Source organism: Psittacula echo, assembly GCF_963264785.1.
Source record: "Psittacula echo genome assembly, chromosome: Z".
Taxonomy (NCBI): domain Eukaryota; kingdom Metazoa; phylum Chordata; class Aves; order Psittaciformes; family Psittacidae; genus Psittacula; species Psittacula echo.
Genome location: NC_137742.1, coordinates 37,387,521 through 37,412,879, shown reverse-complemented (window position 1 = coordinate 37,412,879; position 25,359 = coordinate 37,387,521). Strand labels below are relative to the sequence as shown.

The window sequence follows — 25,359 nt, the reverse complement described above, 5'->3', positions numbered from 1 at the left end:
TAATCATTTTTGCCAAACTCAGGTTTTCTAGGACTTTTATAATAATGTCCTGTCAGACTGTGTTAGAAATTTTATCAGTATCAAAATCTAACAGTATAACTGTTTGTTAGATAGCCACAGGGACAGCAAATATCCTATCACAGAAGAAAACTAAATGAGGAAGACACCACTTGCCCCTGACAAACTCCTCATTATATACTGGAGTTTACAAACTTTTCTTATAGTTCCTGAGTTTGGGGGCATAAAAGTCACCTCTTTCAAACTTCAGTCTTTCTCAGTTTGCAGTGTTTTACCAACAGTCAGGTGATATGAGATTCCAAACTGTCTCTCATGATGAAGTTTCTGCCTCAGAAGTTTGGAGAAAAAGGCTAGTCTGTGTACAGTAAAGTAATTCCTTCATCTCTGGAACAGAAATCTGTGGAACTCCTTCCATGTGTAACTGGCTCCTGATGCTACAGCTGGTATGAGCCTCAATCAAAGCCCACCCAGAACTTTATCATTGCTTTGCTTTCCTTCCTGGATACATTCTCTGTTATTTTAACAACACAGTTCTTGAGACAGCTTGTCCCAGAGGCCTGGCTTCTCTTCCTGACCATCTATCTTGCACAGCTTGTAGGAAATTATCTCTAAGGCTCTTCCTCTGTCATATTTGGTCAAAAGAAGCCAGAAGCTCTGAAGTTATCAGAAAAATTCAGTGCTATGATGATGTTCTCCTGACTTCCATGAGAAATCATGTCAATAATCTCCAGATACAGCAGGCTGAGTAACAGGATGATACATGAGCCAATCCACCAGCTGTTTTTGACATCTTACCAACTGCAAGACATTAACTCTGGGTGAGTAACATTCTTGAATTATAGCTATGTTTTCGCACAACAGTTATTTCAAACCAGATCACATTGGCTTATGGGGATCTGCAAACGTCTCAAAAAAGGTCTCTTACGTGGAGTGAGAGGAAATGTGGTAAAAAGGAAGCAGGAGCAGAGGGGAGATGCAAAGCTACTATGCAGCCTAAGTAAGGAGCACGCTGTTGGGTAACAAACACTGAAGATACACACTTTGTTCTCCAAGTACTTACTCTGACACAGATTTCTGGATTTGTGGAAACACAGGCCACTCATTCTTAGCCATTCCTTGACACTTACTGCTTCATGGGCTTTCAAGTTTTCCAAGTATTTGCTTTACCTACAAAAAATCAGTTTGGTCCCTATCTCATTCATTAATGGTCTTCGACAGTCTCCCTCCTCCCCTAAGAGGCAGAACTCCTGAGGGAGTAAGGTTATCCTTCCTATACTTCAAGGCACTAGGCAGTTGCACTCTTTTCCACGAACACAACATATGAAAAGGCAAACAATATTTATTCCAAATGCAATTTAATGTTGCAAAGTATTACATACTTTCCACAAACATTCAGTATACAGACTTCAACAGAGATGAAGAAAAACAAAAACCCCAACACCACTCCTTACATGCTACTTATCGAATTTTAGTGACTGTGAATTGGGCAAGTGTTTGCCATCACAGAAAGCTAAATAACCTTTCTTGAATAACCTGAAGTTTAACCTACCTTCAAGGAATGATGGATTTCACACACCAATATACAGAATCTACACTATGCTCAACACACTATTGCATCCCACTGTTTAAACTAAAATACTAATTGAACCTAAACACTGCAAACCCACACACTTCCTGCCAGCAAGGGAAGAAAGCATTTTGCGGCTTTAAAACCTGAGGGTGCATATAAATCACTTTATCATAATACACTTACTTGTGCATGTTTATTCCTGTGTATGATCAGGGCAGTGCATAATCACATGCCAATCACATACTTCTTTGGGTACTAATGTTATCATGAAGGTTCACTCTGTAAAGCTGTGAATCTGATAAAAACTGACTTTTTTTACCTTTTTGAAACAAGTGTAGCCTTTGTCATAACACATAAGTTAATATTAATTTAATGTAAAGTGCAGTAGCTACACCTAGAAGTTGTGGGCTGTTATTACAGTAGAATACTCCCAACTAGTTCTATAGTGGAGATCAAATAGTGATCTTTGTTTGAAGAGTACAAAGGCTAGAGGTTAGTTAATAAAAATACAGGAGATGATTCTTGTCCTGTACCTACATTCGCTCACCTCTGCAATAGCTGAATGCACTCTGCTAGGTCCTTCAATTACAAAATTACGTCTCTGTGAGCAGTCAGACTCTGTAGAGCAAAAGACAGCAGTTGACAGCAGGTTGATTAGAGCCCTTTGAGTCAAAGGTTGCTTTCAAAAAAATACTAACTAGGAAGGCTCCAGTAATTCTGCATTATGTCTGCAGTTACTAAGTTCCCAAGCAATACTGAAAATAATTTATTTACCATAATATAATAATTTAGAAAACAATATTGAAAAATCTTACTCAAAGTAGGACCATGTCAGGCAACAACAACATTAGCTGGGTTCCAGCCAGCAAGCCTATGTGTATAAGGATCTAATTATATGAATTTTAATACCTGAGAAGTGTATTTCATATTTAGGGAGAGAGGAAGGAAAAGGAAAAAGAAGCAGTGTTTCAAAGACTAACAAACATTACCATATGAATTTTTACAAACAAGTTTCATATAAAAATTACATGACTGTGTTAAAAAATCATGTTTCTCTCAGACAAATCTACTAGCAAATGATACAAATCTGCACTGTTCCACTGGACAGATTTTGCTGGGTTTATGACCTGTCAGTCAATCTGACAGTAGGCTACTTACCAGCTTTCAAGTTCTCAAGAAGACAGTCACATCTCCCACTAACAAAACTGCTTTAAGCATAACAGCATACACCTTAGCTCTTGGTTTCTAAGCACAGATTTGAATATAAAAGTTATCTTAAATGTTTTACAATGCTTGAAAGTTAATTCACCCCAAAGTTCTTGTTAGAAGTCACCTTCCTAAAGATAACACTGTATAGAGTTACATTTTCACATTAATAAAAAAAAGTACAACATGAGACAAAGGAAAGCACAAACGAAAAGGTATTTCCTGGTCTAATATGAAAAAAAGAAATATTTGGAAAAATATCCAAAGCCTTAACCTACTTACAGTTCAGATAATAGGTGGAATGTAAGCAGGCCCTTTTTTTCCAAGATTGCAGCTACTAGCATCTACAATTGCTAATATTTGAAAAATATGCCTACACTTTGCATCATTTTTTAAACAGAACTAGCATAAATTGCTGCAAAAAACAGAGCCATTCCTGAATCTCAACCCAAAATATAACCTTAAAATTTAATAGATCTAGACATCCCTTATCTTTACAAAACAGGTTGAAAACAAACAGAAAATTTGAACATACTGTTGTTTTCTAAGAATGCAAGATTCAATGTCACATTTCATTGCTCACTGAAATCTAAGTCTTCAGCTTGGTTTTTAAGCAGTTACCTACTTTTTTTCTAAAAACGTATCAGTATAGCTAGTGGAGCACTGGACTATTGTTCATGTCACTTTGCAATGCCTTGGTGAGAAGTTAACTCTCAAATTGAATGTACAGGTAGGCACCTACGAGTTTTTGTAGTCTAATCACATTGTCAACCCGTGCTGACATGAGTTGTCACTGCAGTTAATGTTCAGACTTCTGTCTGAACTTCAATACCAAATTCAAGACCAAATGTCTCTGTAGAGGTAGAAATGGATTTCTGTGGCATTTCTGTAAGAGGGAAATATGCAGCATGCAAATGTCTAAAGGTCAGTCTACAGAAAAATTCAAAAACTTTGAACTCCTATTTAATTTTAGTGACAATCTTCTGTCAGCTATTCTTGCAATTACACTGCCTAACTGCACTGATGCAGTTGCCCAGTTGCAAACACTTTGCACTTGTCTCCTGTTGTACTTGGGGAAGTAACCACATACTCTGATCCAATGTGACGCACAGCCAAACTCACTGCATACACGCCAGGCTGGGAGGAGCACGTGCTTTGAGCACACTCTTGTGGCGATGTGAACCCACATCAAAATCATAGTTGAGAAGAACACAGAATAGCATGCAGGCATCTTGGACTGGCTTATTTCGCAGACAATGCCTTAAGCCAGAAGTTACAAATGGAGTGAATTAAGCACCAGAGGAGACCTACTGCAGAAACATCATTCCTTGAGCCTGGTATTTGGAAGGAGCTTTTATCAAGAGAAATGCTCCATTGAAAATACAGTGCAAAACAGAGCCAACCAGAGAAGGCAATGGTTACTTTAGTGTTTGAGGGCTTCCACCTTCCTGCTTCCTCTCTCCTCTCCAGAGAGGAAAGAACACACTTGCTTCCTCTTTCTATGACACCTGAAGTGCTGCATATCTTAGGAAGAAGATAAAATACAACCCTATTCAATTATCATCATGTAACTACTGTCTGTGCTGGAATATAAGTTGCATCTCCATCCCCGTTCCATGGCTAACTTCATGTGACCTTCACAGGTGCTTTCTTGTGTGCACAGAGGAGGGTGACGTAGGGAACCCCAATGAACGCCCATCTTTCACTGGGCCAGAACTTTATGACAGGGCCCTGCTCGGGGATCTCAGAGGCAGCATCGAAGTAAGCAAAGCAGACGCAGCCCAGGTACGCTGCAAGGCAAATCAAAACGTGCCTAAAAATAGACACCCCCCCCCAAAAAAAAAAAGGAAAAATAAGTAACATGACTTCAGTAAAGCAATCAAACATCTCACCAAGCTTTATAATCAGTCTATCCATCTTTTTCCCCTGAGTACCGCCCCCCCCCCCCCAGGGTTGCTGGCTGCCCTTTGCATGCAGGCAAAGAACACAGAAAATAAAGAAAACAACAAAACCATAGCTTATCCTTGGTCTAAACTGGCTGCAGCTTTTTTGCCTCTCTGCACATGACAGATCTGAGCAGAAATGCTGAGATATGGTATCTTGAATAAGAGAGCACAACTTGCCAGGTGTAAAAGAGAAAAGGCATTGAAGTCTCTCACTGCTCCCCCACTTCACCTCAGCTGTTAACAGTGGAAGTTTAAGCTTCCAGTTGAGCAGTGCTGTGGAATTTTTAGTAACCAGTAGAGCAAGGAATTCAGTTAGAATTAATGAACTTAGTGTCTGAAGAATTTGATCAGGCCAGGGGGACTCCTAAATCTACTATCTTGGATAGCATGAGACTTGCTCTTACTTATAATCTTAACAGTAATCCTATCGAGCCTTAACCAGAAACAGCCACCAGCCTGCACAGAACAGTAATGTGCCCTTGCGGCCAAGAAGGCCAGTGGTATTCTGAGGTCCATTAGGAAAAGCACTGCCAGCAGGTTGTGGGATGCGATCGTCCCACACTACTCTGCGCTTCTGAGGCTGCATCCACAGTACTGTGTCCAGGTCTGGGCTCCTCAGTACAAGACAAGGAGCTACTGGAGACAGTCCAGGGGAGGGCTACAGTGACAATTAGAGGACTGGAACATCTCTGATGAGGAAAGGCTGAGGGCTCTGCCTGTTCAGCCTCCAGAAGACAACTGAGAGGGGATCTTACCAATGCACACAAATATCTCCAGGGCCAGTGTCTAGAGGATGGGGCCAGACTCTTTGCAGTGGTGCCCAGCAACAGGATAAGGGGCAACAGGCACAGACTGTAACACAGGAACTTTCATCTGAATATGAGAAAGAACTTTACTTTGAGGGTGGCAGAGCACTAGGACAGGCTGCCCAAAAGTTGCGGAGTCTCCTTGGGAAATATTCAAAACCTGCCTGGACACAATCCTGTGCAACCTGCTCTAGGTGAATCTGCTTTAGCAGGGGGATGACCTCCAGAGTTCCAACCCCAATCACGTTGTGATTTTGTAACGTGGTGATGATATATCATATTTTAATCAAACTCTGGACTTTATACACAACACTTACCATACACAGTGCAAATAAGGGAAATTAAATGAGGACCAGATCTCACAAAATACTTTGTCACTGATCCAGCAGAAAAGTGCTAGCATCCACCAAAGACCTGAAAAGAGGCCCAGTTTGTACACACGCAGGTTTTCACACCTAAGGAGAAAAACACGAAGAAGTTGTCATAAAACAATGTAAAATTTGCTTTGTAATGTCAGCTTGATGATTTTTGGCCATACGTATTTTAGGGTAGGATTCATAGTGCCGTCTTTAATATGGCTCCACAATAAATGTCCTTAATAGAGACACTTTACTTACAGTAAATACGGCTTTGATGCAAGGCAGTGGCAAAGTAACAAACCAAACCTTCTAATGAGTAGATGTGTTTTGGGTATTCTATTAAAAAGTGATGTGCAAATGGTGGGCAAACATCAAAGCACTCCCATACGCAGGCAGGGGCATCTAGGACCTAGTGACTAGTGATTAGCTACACATGCTGTCTGGGAACAACCAGCCACACAGGAAGTGCTCAGATTTGTTGGTATTTGTCATTATATAGAGACTGGCAAAAAAAGGAACTGGATGAGGGCTTTTTTAGTTGGTTAGTTCCTACCTCCTAAAGCAGTCCCACACCTACTAATCAGATGACAGAATAATTTGCTGAAAGTGACTTGTTTGAGGTACATTTCAAGAGTAAACCAAAAAGCCAGATCTCTACCCAGTCTAGCAAGCAATACTCAGCCTCTGTGAGGGTTGCAGGCCCCTGTCTTCTGTATTGTAGAAAAAAACAAGTCAATGCCAATCATCCCACAATCACTTCCTCTGTCCCAAGGCATTCAAGAGGGGCTTCTCTAATCCACACTCATTTTCTACGTCTTACACTTCTGCCATGAATATATTGGGAATGTCTCCATGACTCTTCCCCTTCAGCAGATCAGCAGCCAACTCTTCTCTCTGCTCCAACCTAGTCACCCCAGTAGATTTGACACTGAATCACCAGTCTTCTTCCACACAATTCCTGGGACAATTCACAGCATCTGAAGATGAAAAATGCCTGGCAAACAGGTCCTTTAAAGGGACATTTTACCTTGTGACATTCATAAGTAATAAGAATGTGTATCCTTGAAGCAGGGAGCTTGAATAGTCAAAAATGTCTTTACTGTCTGTATTGCAGTAGTATTTGTGGTCCCTGATCTTTATACACAACTGTCCTTGACAACAGACTAACACAGTGCAGCACAGGCCAGAAAGCAATTTGGTCCTCCTGTCTTTCACACAAAATACTTGTCAGCCTGAAACCTGATGTTCTCATTTGATATATTTACAGAGTTCTAACTTTTCCAACACTTACTGCTAATTGTCTCCGTGGCCATACACAGCCTACAAGCCACAGGCTACCCTGCATTCAGTGTCAGCGAAGTAGTAATGCCAGCTCTGTCCCAAGATAAAATTTATCACAACACCCTCCAACACACGAGATGACCTTCAGCTACTCAGCTGCAGAAGGACAGAAGAGAGTAACTCCTGTCTCTCTGTGGCAGAAAAGCAGAACTGCCACTGGTAGCAGAGTTTAGCTAAGGTGTCCTGATTTCAGCTGTACCAGTGATTCTTCTCCTTCCTACCAGCTGGTGCAGTGCTGTGTTTTGGCTTTAGTCTGAGAACAATGCTGGTAACACATTGTAACATTGTAACATGTAACACATTGTAACATGTAACATTGCTGAGAACAATGCTGGTTAATTGTTCAATTGCTGAGGTGAGTAGCTCGAGAGAGGGCACCTTCAACACCAGAGAGGGGAGGAGATCAGCGTCCAGGAGCCTCTACTCAGAGCGGCCAGAGCCACCGAGGGAGCCTCAGGTCCTCAACAGGACTTGCCCAGGAGCCGGCAGCTCAGCTGACGCGAGCAGGGACTCACAGGGGGCGGAGCCACGAGGAACGGCACCAGCTCTGACTGGGTAAAAACCTGCCCCTGGGAGCGCGAGCGACCAGGAGCATGGCGAGGCAGTTTGCGCGGGATGGTGAGTGCTCGCCATATGACCAGGGCCCGGTCTGGGAGCTCTGCTATGGCTGCCCCGGCGATGGCCGGCGTAGGCACCCAGAGAGAGCCAATGAGAGGGGAGGCTGCAGTGCAGAGCTCAGAGTGTAGAGAGTGCCTGAACTGGTCTCCTGAGGGAACGGTGCACAATGGGCAGGGCTGCACTCGGTGCTCCCTTGGTAGAGGTCCTCCTGCAGCAGGCGGCTGAGCTGCGGGATGCTGTTTATAGGCTGCAAGATACCAGGGAAGCTGAGAGGAAGCAGGACTGCCTCCTCCAGGCCCAAACTGTGCAGGGGCCTCAAGCGTCCCCTGAAGCTCATGGAGGAGTGGAAGAAGCTGTCAACCCAGGAAGCTGGGAAATAGTAACAACAAAAAACAACAAAAAAAAAGATGAAGAGGACAATTAAAATCAAGGGGCTTCCTCCTAAATCTGTTGTCCCCACCCAGAACCGCTTTGCTGTCCTGCAGGGGGCTAAGAAGGAAGGTCACTTGCACCAGAAACAACTGGCTGGTGCACCGGTAAAGAAGATCACTACTGGTGCTGCCAGGAAAAAGAGGCAGGTCATAGTGGTAGGGGACTCTACTCTGACAGGGACAGAGGCACTCATCTGTCGGCCTGACCCAGTCTCGAGGGAGGTGTGTTGCCTACCTGCGGCACGGATCAGGGATGTTGCAGAGAGGCTGCCTGCTCTAGTGAGTCCCACGGACTATTACCCACTTCTACTGATCCATGTGGGTGCTAGTGATGTTGATAGCAGTAGCCTGGAGAACATAAAGAAGGACTACAGAGCCCTGGGAGAGGTGGTTAGGGGCTCTGGAGCTCAGATTGTCTTTTCATCAATTCTCCAGAATACAGGGGGGGGACCTTAAAAAAGCTAGGAGGATTGGCCAAGTTAATAAATGGTTAAAAGGGTGGTGCCATAGTCAGGGGTTTGGGTGTTTTGAATATGGGACCCAAGTTAGTAGGCCAGGTCTACTGGGGGCTGGTGGAGCTGATCTGACAAAGAAGGGGAAGAGTGGTTTTGGTAGGAGGCTTGCTAGGCTGGTCAGGAAGGCTTTAAACTAGACCTGTTGGGGGAGGGGGGGCATCGTTCCATCCCAACACACCCACTCAGTTGCCAGCACCTACAATAAATGCTTGGAGCGATGTAGACATATTCCAGCCGCTCCAGCCAATGAGCCGGCTTCATTTGGAGCTCCGCTCAGATGCCTCTATACAAACCCCCATAGCATGGGAAACAAACAAGAGGAATTAGAGATGTGGGCACGACTACGGGAGTATGATATAGTAGGCATCACAGAAACATGGTGGGATGGCTCCTACGACTGGAGCGTTGGAATGGAAGGTTACAGGCTCTTTAGAAAAGACAGGCCTGGCAGGCGGGGAGAGGGAGTTGCTATTTATGTTAGGGATAGTCTGGAGAGTCTGGAACTCTGTCTGGGGACGGGTGAGCAGTCGACAGAGAGTTTGTGGGCCAAGGTTAAAGGGAGAACAGTGATGGGGGACATTACTGTGGGGATCTGTTACAGACCGCCTGATCAAGAGGAATCTGTGGATGAAGCGCTCTACAGACAGATAGGAACAGCCTCACGCTCACAGGCCCTTGTTCTCTTGGGGGACTTCAACCACCCTGATATCTGTTGGAGTGAAGGTACGGCCTGGCACAAGCAATCCAGGAGCTTGTGTGGAAGATAACTTCCTTCTGCAAGTAATAGAGGAGCCAACAAGGAAAGGTGCCATGCTTGACCTCGTGCTCACCAACAGGGAATGGCTGGTTGGAAATGTGACGCTCCAGGGCAGCCTTGGTTGCAGTGACCACGAGATGGTCGAATTCGAGATCGTCAGGACAGTCAGAAGAGCATGCAGCAAGCTCACTGCTCTGGACTTCAAGAGAGCAGACTTTGGCCTCTTCAGGAACCTGCTTAGTAAGGTTCCATGGGATAGAGACCTAGAGGGCAGGGGGGCCCAAGACCCTTGGTTGTTATTCAAGGATCACCTGCTCCAAGCTCAGGAGTGTTGCATCCCAACTGGAAGGAAGTGCAGCAGGAGGGCCAGGAGACCTCCTTGGATGGATAAGGAGCTGCTCAGGAAAATGCAAAGGAAAAAAGAGGCTTATAGAAGGTGGAAGCAAGGACAGGCAGCCTGGGAAGAATACAGGGATGTTGTCCGAGAAGCTAGGGACCAGGTGAGGAAAGCTAAGGCCCAGTTAGAATTAAACTTGGCTAGGGATGTTAAGGATGACAGGAAGGGATTCTGTAGGTACGTAGCAAATAAAAGACAGACTAGGGACAATGTAGGCCCCCTTCGGAAGATATCCGGAGAACTGGCTACCCAGGATTTGGAGAAGGCTGAGGTTCTTAATGACTTCTTTGCCTCAGTCTTCACTGGCAAAGGCTCTGACTGCACCACCCAAGTCTTGGAAGGTGGACACAGGGACTGTAAGAATGAAGACCTTAGTCCCACTGTAGGAGAGGATCTGGTTTGAGACCATCTTAAAAACCTAAACTTACACAAGTCCATGAGATCTGACGAAATCCATCCACGGGTCCTGAAGGAGCTGGCGAATGAAGTTGCTAAGCCACTGGCCATCATATTTGAAAAATCATGGCAGTCAGGTGAAGTTCCCGATGACTGGAAGAAGGGAAATATAACCCCCATTTTCAAGAAGGGGAAAATGGATGACCCGGGGAATTACAGACCAGTCAGTGTCACCTCTGTGCCTGGCAAAATCTTGGAGCAGATTCTCCTGGGAGGCATGCTAAGGCACATGAAAAACAACGAGGTGGTTGGTGACAGCCAGCATGGCTTCACTAAGCGGAAATCCTGCCTGACCAATTTGGTGGCCTTCTATGATGGGGCTACGAAACTGACGGACAGGGGCAGAGCAGTTGACGTCATCTACCTGGACTTGTGCAAAGCATTCGACACTGTCCCACACGACATCCTTGTCTCTAAATTGGAGAGACATCAATTTAATGGGTGGACCACTGGGTGGATAAAGAACTGGCTGGATGGCTGCATGCAAAGAGTTGTGGTCAATGACTCGATATCCAGCTGGAGACCAGTAACGAGTGGTGCGCCTCAGGGATAGGTGTTGGGACCAGTCTTGTTTAACATCTTTGTCGGTGACATGGACAGTGGGATTGAGTGCGCCCTCAGCAAGTTTGCCGATGACACCAAGCTGTGTGGTTCGGTTGATACGCTGGAGGGAAGGGATGCCATCCAGAGGGACCTTGACACACTTGTGAGGTGGGCTGATGCCAACCTTATGAAGTTTAACCATGACAAGTGCAAGATCCTACACCTGGGTCGGAGCAATCCCAGGCATGGCTACAGGTTGGGCAGAGAAGAGATTCAGAGCAGCCCTGCAGGGAAGGACTTGGGGGTGTTGGTCGATGAGAAAATGAACATGAGGCAGCTTCAGTGTGTGCTCGCAGCCCAGAAAGCCAACCATATCCTGGGCTGCATCAAGAGGAGCGTGACCAGCAGGTCGAAGGAGGTGATCCTGCCCCTCTACTCTGCTCTTGTGAGACCTCACTTGGAGTATTGTGTGCAGTTCTGGTGTCCTCAACATTAGAAGGACATGGAACTGTTGGAACAAGTCCAGAGGAGAGCCACGAGGATGATCAGGGGACTGGAGCACCTCCCGTATGGAGACAGGCTGAGAAAGTTGGGGCTGTTCAGCCTGGAGAAGAGAAGGCTGCGTGGAGACCTCATAGCAGCCTTCCAGTATCTGAAGGGGGCCTACAAGGATGCTGGAGAGGAACTCTTCATAAGTGACTGTAGTGATAGGACAAGGGGTAATGGGTTTGAACTTAAACAGGGGAAGTTTAGATTGGATATAAGGAAGAAATTCTATACTGTTAGGGTGGTGAGGCACTGGAATGGGTTGCCCAGGGAGGCTGTGAATGCTCCATCCCTGGAGGTGTTCAAGGCCAGGTTGGACGGAGTCTTGGGTGATATGGTTTAGTGTGACGTGTCAGGGGGGTTGGAACTAGATGATCTTAAGGTCCTTTCCAACCCTAACCATTCTATGATTCTATGAATTTCTGCTTTTCAGTCAATTTCTGGTATAGGGTTTGCTGAAAATCATTGTTCTGAGTGGGAATTAAAATAGATTTTAGGATATTTTTTTTTTTAATGTAAGCTATAAAATATATCATAAAATGGATTTACTGACACTTTTGACAGATGTTCAAATGCTGACCAATACTGCATGTTAGCCTGGAAGAAGCTGTTTCAAATATCCTTGGTGGTGTTCAAGGCCAGGTTGGATGAGGCCTTGGGTGGCATGGTTTAGTGTGGGGTGTCCCTGCCCATGGCAGGGGGGCTGGAACTAGATGATCTTAAGGTCCTTTCCAACCCTAACAATTCTATGATTCTATGAACACACAGAGGTTTTAGCTGTTGCTAAGTAATCCTTACCCTGATCAAAGACTTTTCAGTCTCTCATGCTCTGCCAGTAAGGAGGGGCACAAGAAACTGGAAGGAAGCAGAGACAGGACACCTGACCCAAACTAGCCAAAGGGGTATTACATACCACAGCATGTCATGCCCAGTATATAAACTGGGAGAAGATACCCAGAAGGGCAGATCACTACTCAGGTAGGGCTGGATATCTGGTTGGCAGGTGGTGAGCAATTGGGTTGCGCATCACTTGTGTTATAGGGGCTTTTTTTCCTTTCACCTTTTAGTTTTATATTCTCTCCCCTTGTTATTTGCCTTATCATTATTGTTAGTAGTAGTAGTAGTAGTAGTTTTGTATTATACTTTAGTTATTGGACTGTTCTTATCTCAACCCGGGGGCTTTATACTGTTTCGATTCTTCTCCCCATCTGTGTCAGTGACAACGGATAACGGTCCGTGGTGAAACACACAAAACCAGAAAAGTACTGTTTGGCACAGGTTGTGGGAACATCACCTTGAAAATAGGGGAGTTAACACCACCGTTAGCAAAAGGGAGTCTTATACCAGTAAACCTCTGTTCACATGCTGGCCACATGTGTGCTCATGTTGCAACTGATAATTTTCCACTCCAACCTGAGGGGGATATAAGAACCTGTGCAGGGATGGACGGGTGAGAAGTCCAGATGCACATCTTGATTCGGAGATGCCCTGATGACGCACTGCCTACCACTCCTCAGATCTCACAGCATGTTCCATCTCCTTCTCCTGCTCGGCGGTATCCCATTCAACCAGCGGTTGGTATGTATGTAACCTGCTTCGCATTCATATATATGTATTTGCTTTGCACTAATAACTCAATAAATAGACTAGAGCATTTGATTGTTTACATTGTGTTTGGTGTCCAGTCTTTGTCCATGGGAATCCTACGAATCTGGAACACCATCCCTCCTGGAGGAGAAAGGGGAGGGTGAGCAAGCGCCTGTGTGGTGCTGAGTTACCAGCTGGGCTTAAGCCACAATATAAAGTAACCCAGGCAAGCATTCAGAAAAATTAAAAACGTACACAGAGTGCTCTGTCCAGGAACACTTTTCTGAATATATTGCTGGAGCAGCAGTATACCTGGCACTGGTGTATTGCAAGCTAAAGGATTAGCGCAGTTTTCCCTGTAGAATATATTTTTTTCACTCTTGAAATGCTCTTTCAGTTGCCATTTTAACAGACATTTGGGATTAAGAAACTCCTAAAGCTGAACAGAAGGCACCTTTATAGCTACTGGATTAAAACCAGAAAAGCTACCAAATGCCTAATCTTGTTGATAGAGGATTTTCTCTAGTGTCCTTCCAACAAGTTGATTTCAGGATCTCGTACTTCTTTTTTAAGCCATCCTTAAATGATGTCACATTCAAAATCATCACAACTATCTTTATTATTCAAAAGAGTACTTCAACTACCAGTTAAACAGTAATCCTCTCCATAAGAAAGATACCACAATAGTTGTTCTCATAATAAACACACCTACATGACTGCCACAAAAATTAATACTCCACATAACATATAGACCAAAATGGCTTTTTTTCTAAGGCCTGAAGCCTCCAATCCACTTGGCAAGCCACAAGACATAGTCAGAGGAGACAGGGCTTGCCCAAGATGGCTTCAAGATTGTCTATGCTGCATACTGTGAAAAGGCTTGTTTCCTCTGACATAGTGTTTTTAAGTTTAAAAAGGCTACAAGAATCACAAAGAAAGGAAAGAGTAAGGAGATCTTTGAGTTGTGTATCAAGTTCCAGAGCTCAGCTATACGAGTTCTTCCTTATGCTCTTTTAAGACATCCCAGTAAGAAATTCAATCAAGATTTGGCATGGTTTTGTAAGTAAAGCTATACTGGTAAATCCTCCACATTTTGAAGGATTCATGCTTCTACCAAATAGCCAGAGAGCAGACCCCTTCATAAAAGATGGGGGAAATTGTTACTGGTCAAAACCCACTGCTGTATTATGTATATAGAGCTTAATTCTCTCCCATTAATGCTAAGGCAGATTTATACTCTTCAATGAGATGGACAGCTGTTCATAAGAACAAGAACTGTGACCCAACTGGATGGGTCAATTTTGTACTTTTGACAGATAAAACTGGACTGCTGCACTAGATACTTATGCATTCCGACAGAGGAAAGGGTGTGTGTATTGAGAACAAAGGGGCTTTCCTGGACTTTTCTGAAGGACATACACAAACATGTGCAACTGCATTCCATTTAAGATAAGATGCTTGGCCACAAACATCCAGCTTCTTTGTCATTGACCATGTCTGGCAATATTTGACTAGTTTGAACATCAAGAGGAGAGGAAAATTAACCTACATATTTCCTAGGGTTCAAGGCTGCAAAGGAAAACTGAAAGCTTACATGAAGAAATTTCCCCAGTGTGAGATCAGCCATATAAATGGTACAGATTTTAATGACAGGTTTGCTCACTACCACCATCAGGTACTACAATTTATTTTTATCAGCTTCAGATGGGATGCTGCAAATGTAACTCTAAGGCAGAAAAAGTCAAGCACAATGAGGACAGCACAACCTGATGGTTTGTGCAAACTCTCAGGTTTTCACTCATCATGGGCGCCAGTTCCTGAAGTAACTGTGTTTCTGATGGGCTAAGGACAAGCTTGCAGAGGAGACAGAGGACTTCAAAGCTTCCTACCTGCCACTGCTTTTACTACAATGAGGAGATATAATGTAAATACCCGGATGCTGGCAAGCGAGACGGACCCAACCCATTTCTTTTATTTCTCAATAGACACAGATACTGATCATTCAAACTACCACTGACACAGAATCTGCCAGCTAAGGGTTTAAAAGAGCCCTTTATGCTGCTGTGCACAGATCTATGACATGCTCCTATCCTACTCTGGTCTGAAAGAAGCTTGCGCTTGCACTTCCACTTCCAAATTTTGCCTACACAATGCATAGTCTTTTTGTTTTAACACAAACAGCAGTTATTTTAATACCATAGTTTCTGCAAACACTAGTGTGTCCTAGCCATTTGCTATCTGAGGGACTGCACTAGTACACGATTTCAGCAGCTTTAGCTTCCAATGTCATGGCACCTCCAACAAAACACTACAGCTTTTCTTCAAATCAGTGCAAGTTGCAATTGGACATCAATTAACGGCCTGATTCATTTTGACACAGTTATCTCCCTTTATACCCTAAGGAATATTCAAAATTTTTAACTAGCTTAACCTCTTAACCTTTTAGTCAAGGGAATAAAAGAGCAGTAAGCAACCTGCAACAATGAAGCAGGACCTCCCCACAGCCAGGTTTCTGGTAGCAGAATCAAGTATGGATGGACAGAGTAAACCTTCAATGCTCAGGGCTGATGCCAGCTAAGCAACAATATTCTAGCCTCTATCTGCACATGGAGATAGTTAAATGCCTGATGATAACTCACTGAATAACTCATCATACTAATTTGATGACATTTTAATCTCACTGGTGGTTTTGCTTGAACCAGCAAACCAAAGGATCCATATCCACTTCATCCCTGACACCATCCGCTAGGACAGCTTTTATGGGGGTCCCTTTATGAAACACATTAAGGGATTTGTTTGGACAGAAATGAGAATACAGTTTTACCATTTCTTTGTCTTTCAAGCACAAGTAATGCACTTAACTACCTTTTTCTCTTTTGATCATCTCCCACCCACAATACTTCCTAGCATAAACTCTGCCCTACTCTACACTCTTTTGTGACAATACTATCTCCTCATCAAGGACAAGGGAGGTACAGAAAATTCTCATTTGAAAACACAGTTGTTCTGATTCACCAGAATTCTGTACAAGATTGACACCAGGCTACAACAGGAATAAGAACAGTGAGTTTCGATCTAACACATCACAAACAGCACAGAACAGAAGAAACTTCTCTGGAGGCTTTTCTCTTCCTTCCCCAAATACCAGTTTCACAGATAAACTTCTGCTGCAGATTGCCAGGCCTTAGATGTGTAGCTCCCTGATGACTGTGCTAGTAGAGAAGGGAAGAATTGCAGGCATTTGAAATAATGCTTGTATTATTTTTTCTACTACCAAAATAGATGAGATGACTTCTTGTGGGGAGTGAAGGCAATAAGATTTGCATGAAAAACAGTCTCGGAATGAGCTCTGAGGCCTTGATGCTTAACAAGCCCTGGGGCGGTAAGTAGGAATATTGAAAGATAGCAAAGGTAAACAAGCAAGCCTTGGGGAGATAGGCCAGGATGTTGTTGTGGCAGGGAGCCTCAGTTGGAGGCCAGATGATGTGGGGGTTTCGAGAGGGTCTGAGACAGTGGGGTGAAACTGTTACAATGTGTGCTCAGCATTGTGACTGGATTATTTACCTGGGGACTTTTACAGGGGCCAATGAGATTGAACATGGCATGCTTGTGCAGGTTGGGAAAGTACCGAACAAGGAGATAAAAAGGGCTTGACTGTAATAAAGTTGGATTTGAGTCTCCTCATCAACTTGAGTCCGTGTCGTGATACACCACAACTTCTCTCTTCCAAGTTTACAAGAATATATGTTACTTAAATCTCCTAGGGATCAATATAGCTTAAAATAAAACTCTTAATTATTTCCCTCTTATACTTATGAATTCGTTTAAAAAAAAAAAAAGGTATTACATCATCCAATACACAATTAAGAAGGTATATGTCACTTTAGGTCCCCTTTTAATCACCAATTCAAAAGAAAGCCTATCTGTGTTCTTAATTCTTTTTCAAACAACAGACAGGAAAACTCCACATTTTGGTAAAATAAGACCTTTTTTCAGAAGGAGTTTGAAAAAGCAAAGATCTGTAGGCATACCTGTTCCTAGATTTGAAGCAATACTAATTTGAAGCACACTAACCATCCAATTTTCTCAGGAGCTCATGCCTGGAAAACTGATATGTATAGAGTTCACATACATTATTCAGTGCCATATACAGATCTCCATTTGCTTTGTCAGTAGTTCCTCAGTGCTCACATCAAAATGAGATGTCTCCACCAATATTCTTCAACTACTTGTCTACAACTAACTAGTGTGCTGTCTCCCAAGCTTCTTTGACAGAAATAAATACTGCTCAGCAGGTTGTCTAATGAGAAAAGACTGACGAGCACCTTTACAAAACACTGTTAGCAAAGGCTTCCACTGTATGGAGAAGCAGTGGCACAATAGGGCAAGATAGCAAACAGGAATCTCTTTTCTAATAGGAGCAGTCAGAATGCAGATATTTAGTCCTATTTGTTTCTTTTGAGACATAAGCAATATCTAAGATGCAACATAAGTTGTAAAATCCTTCTTAGACACTGGAGAAGAAGGGGAAAAGACAAGTTCATATGCCCATACTTGTCTGGTCGTTTGTGCACCCAACGAAAAGATTCAAGAAAAGAAGTACAGCTGCTGGTATTGCTACCATGGTAACACTAAAATGCTAAGATCTGTCTCAGGTTCTTCTCTATTTGCATTCTGGCTTCATAGTTTCTTAGGCCATGACTGACAGTTACCCTCTACAATCTAGTGATTAACCTTATCTTTGTTGGTCTGGCTCCATCATATAATACATGTCAGAAGACAAAGAGGTGTAAAAGTCACAGTACAATTTTGAGAACTAGAACATTTTGCACGCATGGTTGGGCCTTGATCCATATTCCTTCTACTATCTAGACTGTGATCATGCAATCACCTCACCCTTACATAGACTATACAGCAGAAATGCTCAGTAGAGTGAAACCCTTGCCCCGATTCCACAATAAACAAACAAATTCGAGTTACATCAGGTTGCAGCAAGACAATTTGTCACAAGAAGTCAGCCAACAGCTGACCTAGTATTTGGCCCAGGGGAAAAAAAAAAAAATCCTTGTCAAAAATGTCTTGAATTGGCAGAGCAAGTTTATACCAGATCTGCACTTATCCGTGGTAGAAGCATTTTTGATCTGCAGAAGCAGATCAAGCACTAAAGTCAGATCTAGTGTATTATCACACAGTGGCCTAAGGATCTCAGAAGACAACACTGCATACAGGAGAAATGTACTCACCTCTTCAACTCAGCAATAAGCAAAGCTGTGCAGGGAACACCCAGAGTCATTAGTGAGATGTTGTTGATGGCAGGTTTAATGAAGGCAAGGCACGTAGTAACTCCAGACAGGACACCTACAGCAGCTTTAAATCGGCTCCTGAATAGGATTTTTTGGGGGAGGAAATCTGCTTTTAATTCAAAATTTCTAATTACAAAATGCTAAATACTAAACCCACAGTTCTTAAAATTATGTTTGTAACAGGCTTCTAAATAAACACCTAGCCTTTGAATACCTAAACACCATCCTGAACCACTGCCTTAATTATTCTGATGAAAATACAGCTGACTTCCATAGGTCCACTTTCATGTACACTTTAGGCTATACAAAAAGTAGAAGGTAAGAGGGTTTCTCTTACTTTACTTTAGCTGCAACTTATGTAAGCTACTCATGTAAAGGTCTCCCTAGAATCAATGAGAACAAGCACTTCCAGAGGCAACTCACCTTATCCCAAGATCTGAAGTTACAGGGCATAAACCATCAGCAACTGCAGACTTGGGAATTCTGAAAAAAATGGGCTGAGATCATAGAATCACAGAATAGTTAGGGTTGGAAAGAACCTTCAGATCATCTAGTTCCAACCCCCCTGCCATGGGCAGGGACACCACACACCAGATCGTTCTCCAAGACTTCGTCCAACCTGGCCTTGAACACTGCCAGGGATGGAGCATTCACAACATCCTTGGGCAATACATTCCAGTGCCTCATCACCCTCACAGTAAAGAATTTCTTCCTTATATCTAACCTAAACTTCCCCTGTTTAAGTCTGAACCCATTAGCCCTTTTCCTCTATGCTACAGTTCCTAATGAAGAGCCCCTCTTCAGCATCCTGGAAGGCTGCTGTGAGGTCTCCACACAGCCTTCTCTTCTCCAGGCTACAAGCAATAGGAAGAGAATGGAGTGAGAAAACGTAGTGGTGGCAGCGCTAAGGCTGGATGATCACTCAGTGCCATTATGTGCAGATTTAGGTATCAGCATAAGAAGTTTCAAGAAACATGAAAATGTACATGTATGATTGTATGATTACCTGTCATTCCGAAAAACTTTGGGCAGGTATCTCCTAGGGAACCACATGGCAAGAGCACACATCAGGACCCAGAGAATAGCCAGCTCATCCAGCATCTGGCCCAGGAAACTGAGGGTGGCATGAAAGTAAACAGATCCAATTCCTGGAAGAATCAATAAAAAAGGCATTATGAATAGCTGCAGTACTATAGAGACCAAAACATGCTGTGCATGTTCAGAATTTCACAGCCAATGATGGATACCATCTGGCCTAGAAAAGATAAAAAAAAAAGAACAAAACCAAACAACCAAAACACAAATGCTAACTTTCCAAAGATGGCAATCCAAATCATCAGCATCTCATTAATAAAGAAGCAGACCCTTTACAAAAGCAGCACCTAAAGATGCCAGCTTCTACTAAAAAAGTAGATGTATGTGAAGAAGCATCCAGTGGTACAGTTAAATGTAAAACCAGTTAAGAAAGAAAAGCCAAATGCTGCTTCTGAATTTTCTCAATAGAACGAGAATGGGTAAGACAAAAATCAAAAGTAGCATCTGATGACTACTCCACGATACAGGTTTAGAGGTGGAAAATGTCACACTGCCCCACATGGCTCTGATGTAAAAGTTTGTAAGTTCCCAGTGCCTCTAGGAATGAAAAGAATCTCACATCTACAAAATAGATAAGCCTTTGGGCCTTCTCACTTAATGCAAAACCTGTTACCCTCCTCTGTTGTGCTGGTATCGCTAGCACAAGCGCTTTGAGCTCTCATTTAAGCAACAACAGAGGAAAGAGCATCAACACTGCTGTAGAGTGTCCTGGCCTAGTGACAAGATTAAGCCCAGATATAAACAAAGAAGTTATACAAAAGAAGCATAGGAAGGGAACAGAACTAATGCCTAAGTCCATCAACCTCAAATTGCAAAAAGCATTTTCCTTTCAGAAACCAGGTTGCTTCAGCTCCAAGCAAGTATAACCAAACTACTCCACAGATGTCAAGATTGCTTTGTTTCACAAAACAATCAAGCACAAGCAGGAAAAACTGATTTCCTCTCTCATTTCATGCATGAACAGGCAAATGGAGACTAAGCAACTTACCAACCACAACTAGCAGAGTCCATATTAAATATATTCCACTGTTGAAGCAGGTTGCATATTGACGGAACAAGCACATACATATGGGTGGTAAAACAAAAAACAAGACGTTGCTTATCTAGGGAAAAAAATAAACAAAACAGTTTCACAATGACAGAAAATAAATAAACCTTAAATATTCATAGGCGCCTGAGACAATTATAGAAACACTGAGTCATCCAGGGAAGTCCCAGATCAACAAATTAGAGGTCTCAGTTTCTGCCAAAGATGAGCTGGTTTTGCAAAGCATCAACTTGTTTAGTACCATTAAAACCTAGTAACAGCATAAAACTTTAAACAGTGTAAAACTAGTAGCTAGTCACATCATTAAATTACCTTTCAAATCTATTCCCAGAGGAATTTTCTTGGAAGTCTACAAATACTCAACGGTTGAAATTCAGGAAGCTTACAAGAACAAGCAGCTGAGGAACAGGATGTCCTGACAAGTGACTTTTCCTCTTAGTGGCTGTCAAGCCTAGCATGTAAAAAGCAGTGTAAGTACCGGGTTAATCAAGCTTTGTGGAAGTCAATTCACTGAGCAGTAACTATTGTCTGGAAGCTGAAATTCAAAACCAAGCTAAAAGTTAGAACCCTTTTCATGTGGGGTAGAGAGCCCAAAGCTGCAAATCCTTGCACAATTAATTTTTTTTCTCTTGATTTTCCATTACAAAAACAACTGAATATGATTGAAAACTGGTTATACGAAGGTGAAAAGGTTTAGAATTCAAACTACTGCTAGGGGCTTTAATTTAAGATGTGAAAGTTCAACAAAAACACATTTCTCTTGCTTACTAACAATCTAAAACCTGCCTCTCTAGTTAAAAGCTGAAAACGCTTTACTGGCAATTATCAGGAGCTCTCACTGCAGTCATCACTTGGTTCTCCCCAGAAGGAGCTGACAGTGCTGAGGGCCAGCTGTGGCACTATAACTAGGCAGCTATGGAAAGGCTCTACTGCTGATTCACAATGGGTCAAGATGAATTCGCCAAGCCCCAGCTTCCTCACCTTCCCCCACATATCCCAAGCACAAGAGAAAGTAATTCCCAGCAACATTCCCTAAAGCAGATGTAGAAAACAACTGGGAAAGAGCACTCCTTTGGGACAGGTCCCCTCTTTGCAGAGACCTATAAACTTTTCCTCACATTAATGAAAATCTGGTGGAGAAAGGATTCAAGAACACCACACAAAAAAGGCATTTGTTCATTCACATACTGTGCTCCAAAACTCAACATGGTCTGAGTACAGAGCTTATGATGATTAAAACAGGCAGGTCTATTTAACATTTGCAAGGCCTATCAAAGCATACTCCTAGGCTGGCATCCAAAATGACAGTGACTACAAAAGCAATTTCTCAGCACCATCTACTTCACGTCAGACACCTTTCCTCACACTAAAGGTATATCCTCAACAGGCAAGCTGTGTTTCATTTCAAAGTCTTGGCTTTAAAATTTCATTAAAATACTTAGAAAGAGCCATCACCCACACAGTTTTTAGCTGCAAATACTATGCAAATCTCTGCTAGTAGCACCCTGGTAACAGCACACAGCCCAGCCAAAGACTTGGTAATGCAGAGGGCTCCTTGTGGTCAGGCCAGAGAGCCACCTCTCATGGGACTGTCCTGTCTGAACCAATGCAAGGGTTGAATCCTTCCGCCAGTTACCATCTCCTACAGCGTGCTTGTCACACAGGAATCCATCTTCATAAAGCAGAAGTACAAACCTGCAGGGGCAGCAAGTGCCATAGACCAAGCACCTCTTCAGTAGGAATAAAAGGACTCATAGTACAGAAATCCTTCATCCCACCAAGGCAGCAAATTCTGCCTTTGTTGTTCACAAATTAAGATGGGTGGAAGGTTGACAATATGGGCACGTGGCAATGTCAGAGTGCAGGATACTGCACAATCCTGGGGAGGCAAGGTAAAGAACAAAGTATTATTTACAAAGTAATATCCTATTTTAGCATATTTTAAGAGGCAGATCAATTTCCTTAATTCATGTAAGACCAAAGCATTATTTATAAAATAATATCCTATTTCAACATATTTTAAGAGGCAGATCCATTTCCTTAACTCATGTAAACCAACCTACCCATTCAAGCAAACAGGATCACTTGAGCATCTTCCATTCACAAAAAACTCATCAACTGCATGCAGCAGAGAACATTAGCAATACTGAGAATACAGCCATAGGCCAGGATCCCAGAGTGCAATGTGCTGACATAAGCACAGAATGGGAGGGCTTCCCTCATCCTCAAACAGGTAGAAAGCATACACAGTGACTGACAGCAGGGATGATGGAATACGAACAAGTCCTCTGAGAACCTGGGAGTGCTCTACACATTTTAGGCTTTCAGCCACTGTTAGGCCAAACAGTGGTGTTAAGGGGGAAAAAATAGACAGTTATAAACAAAGTGGTGTCAAAAAAAACCTTTCCATCGCTGCAGCTAGGACTGACCAACAAAGAAATCAGACCAGGTAAGTGCAGTCTACATAAATTTGGCTATAAAGTCCTTTTTCTGCCTAGGAAGAACATGACGAAGGAAACACACCTACTTACCATACCTGCAGCAATGAAGGTTTATACTAGTAATCAGACACCAGGGAGCGGTTCTGTCCCAAGTTAGTGCTTTTCTGTTACTGAACTCCTGTTCATGCTAAGGTCCTGCCTGCAAATGCAAGAATACCCTTGCAATCTGGATTTGGCCATGACTTGTACTCTTCGAGACAGCCACCAGGAAGATTTCCTAGTATCGTGCATGTTGAAATAACTTTAATACTGAAATCCTTTTCTATTAAGTTTTAAAAAAATGCGCTAATATGGTTTCTCTTCCATGCAATACTTAGTTCCACAAACTATATTTTTCACAAACTATATTCAAATCAAGACTCTGGAATATTTTCTGACACACTTTGCTGAAGTTCTCTTAGTTCCAAGTTCAGTGTCAATAAGAGATCTGCTAGAACTGATCTGCTGGTTTTCACTCACTGGTATCAGCCTGGGTCCCTATGAGGACACACATCCTTAAATATATCACAGCTAACACCACCCTTTCCAAGCAAGTGAGGCACCTATCCGTTTGGCTCTGGTTTCATGCTGCATGTGCAATTTTTTTTTTTTACATAATATACAATTACACTGCATGGTTTCATAATGTATAATTCAAATGATGATACAGTTAAGATTAGTGCAACAGTAACAGGAGTACAGAGAATTTTCTTTGGGATCTGCAAAAGACAGGGATTAAGTTACTGTCCTGGAAAAAAGGTAAGTGGCTCATCATTAACAGTCCATCCTCCATCTTCATGCAATTCTGGACCTTTAGTTTCAATTTCCAACTACTTAGTTGTATGAAAGGAATATAGAACATGAGCCAGAGGGAATATCAGAGGCATCCTCAGATCATGACCACAAAACTTCACCCATATTTGGCCACAGTCCTGACAGAGAATGTTTCCTGCAGTCCTACCAAAGCTCAAGTATTCTTCACTATCTGGTATGCCTCCCAGACAGCAGCTGCAGCATTCAACCACCATATTATTGCACTAACTCTTTGTGAGGAAAAAGTAAAAATGGACTAAGTAGCTCTTGGTGAGTTAGTTCACCAAGTTTGTTATCTTTTATATTCTGATCCATGAGCATGCCACTTGCATAAGCTAAAAGATGATGTAGAGAGACTACAAGCATTCATTTACACTCTTAAGGCTATTACATAGCTTTTTTAAACTTTCATTTACATACTAGTAAGGGACAAAAGTTGAGGAATAAAACCACTGGCAATTCTCTTTTTAAATGTAAATCTGACAAGAAATATGTATGACATGCACAACTAAATGCAACATACTGAACTGTAAAGTACTAACTTTGGTAACAAAAAAAAAAAAAAAAGAAAAAAGTTTTCGGATATTTGAAACACAACCAATAGCTTTTTTTTTGTAAATAACTGTGCACTGGGTAAATTCTTTTTGCTCATATGGGGGCGTTTGTTTATGCTCTTGAGTAAGTTTAGACTGCATCAGGACACATCACTTCACTCATTTCAGGAGGGAAAAAAACCCCAGTCTTCTTATAACTGTTCTTTTAATTTGAGTTACAAAGTATTTGGTGGCCTTCTTCCTGAAACTGTGTAAGACCTGAACACAAAATCACATCCATCTAACCCATGTATGTTTTAGGAAATTAGTCTGATCAATTTGTACAAAACCTCTGAAAAGATATTCTCCTACTGATTTAATCCTGTTGAGCACTTTGGTTTGCTTTTTAACTAAATTGAGTTAAATTTAGGTATAACATAAGAGGATTGAGTCCCATCAGAACAAACCAATGACTAAAGAAAGAAAAAAAAACAAAAAAACATCAAAACAACAAAAAAAAACCAAAACCAAAAACATTTCAGATAGTGTTCTAGTTGTGTGCTTACAGGAATATTGAGCGAGAGGAATACTGACTGAGCACTTCATCTCTGACCTCAGCCAGACACTTTAAAATGTGGATTAGCAAGGTTTTAATCTACAGCTTAAAGACCCAGACGCCACATTCTGGTCTGCTGAAGAGCCCTTCCTGAAACTTCAAGAGGGTTTGAGTCAGAGTCAGACCTGAACCATCTTAGAAGTAATAAAATTTAGACTTCACTTAAGTTGCATGTTAGAGTCGAGCCAAAATCTCCCAACTGTCCTGTGAGCATCTGGCTTTTGGGAGGCACAGTTGAACAATGCTATCAATCTATTGTGAGTCACTGTCTTAATTTTCAGAAGTTACTAACACAGAAGTCAAACCTTACAATGACTTGTTACTACTGAAGAGAGGCTAAACACGACTACCCTCAAGGCAGCCTTTTTCTGCCTC

At 42.5% G+C, this 25,359-nt stretch overlaps 1 protein-coding gene across 1 annotated transcript in view; it reads right to left on the bottom strand.

The window, feature by feature from the left end:
• Positions 1–4,315: 4,315 nt before the first annotated feature.
• The window catches only part of ACER2 (alkaline ceramidase 2), a gene marked incomplete at its 5' end in the record, with an annotated part of 29,769 nt that continues 8,725 nt past the window's right edge, over positions 4,316–25,359 (bottom strand). Inside the window, 5 exons of the mRNA XM_080638180.1 lie at positions 4,316–4,607; positions 5,864–6,001; positions 18,340–18,477; positions 19,406–19,547; positions 20,483–20,597. Coding sequence (XP_080494306.1) covers positions 4,421–4,607; positions 5,864–6,001; positions 18,340–18,477; positions 19,406–19,547; positions 20,483–20,597 — 720 coding nt within the window. The 3' untranslated portion in view covers positions 4,316–4,420. The remainder of the gene's footprint in view (positions 4,608–5,863; positions 6,002–18,339; positions 18,478–19,405; positions 19,548–20,482; positions 20,598–25,359) is intronic.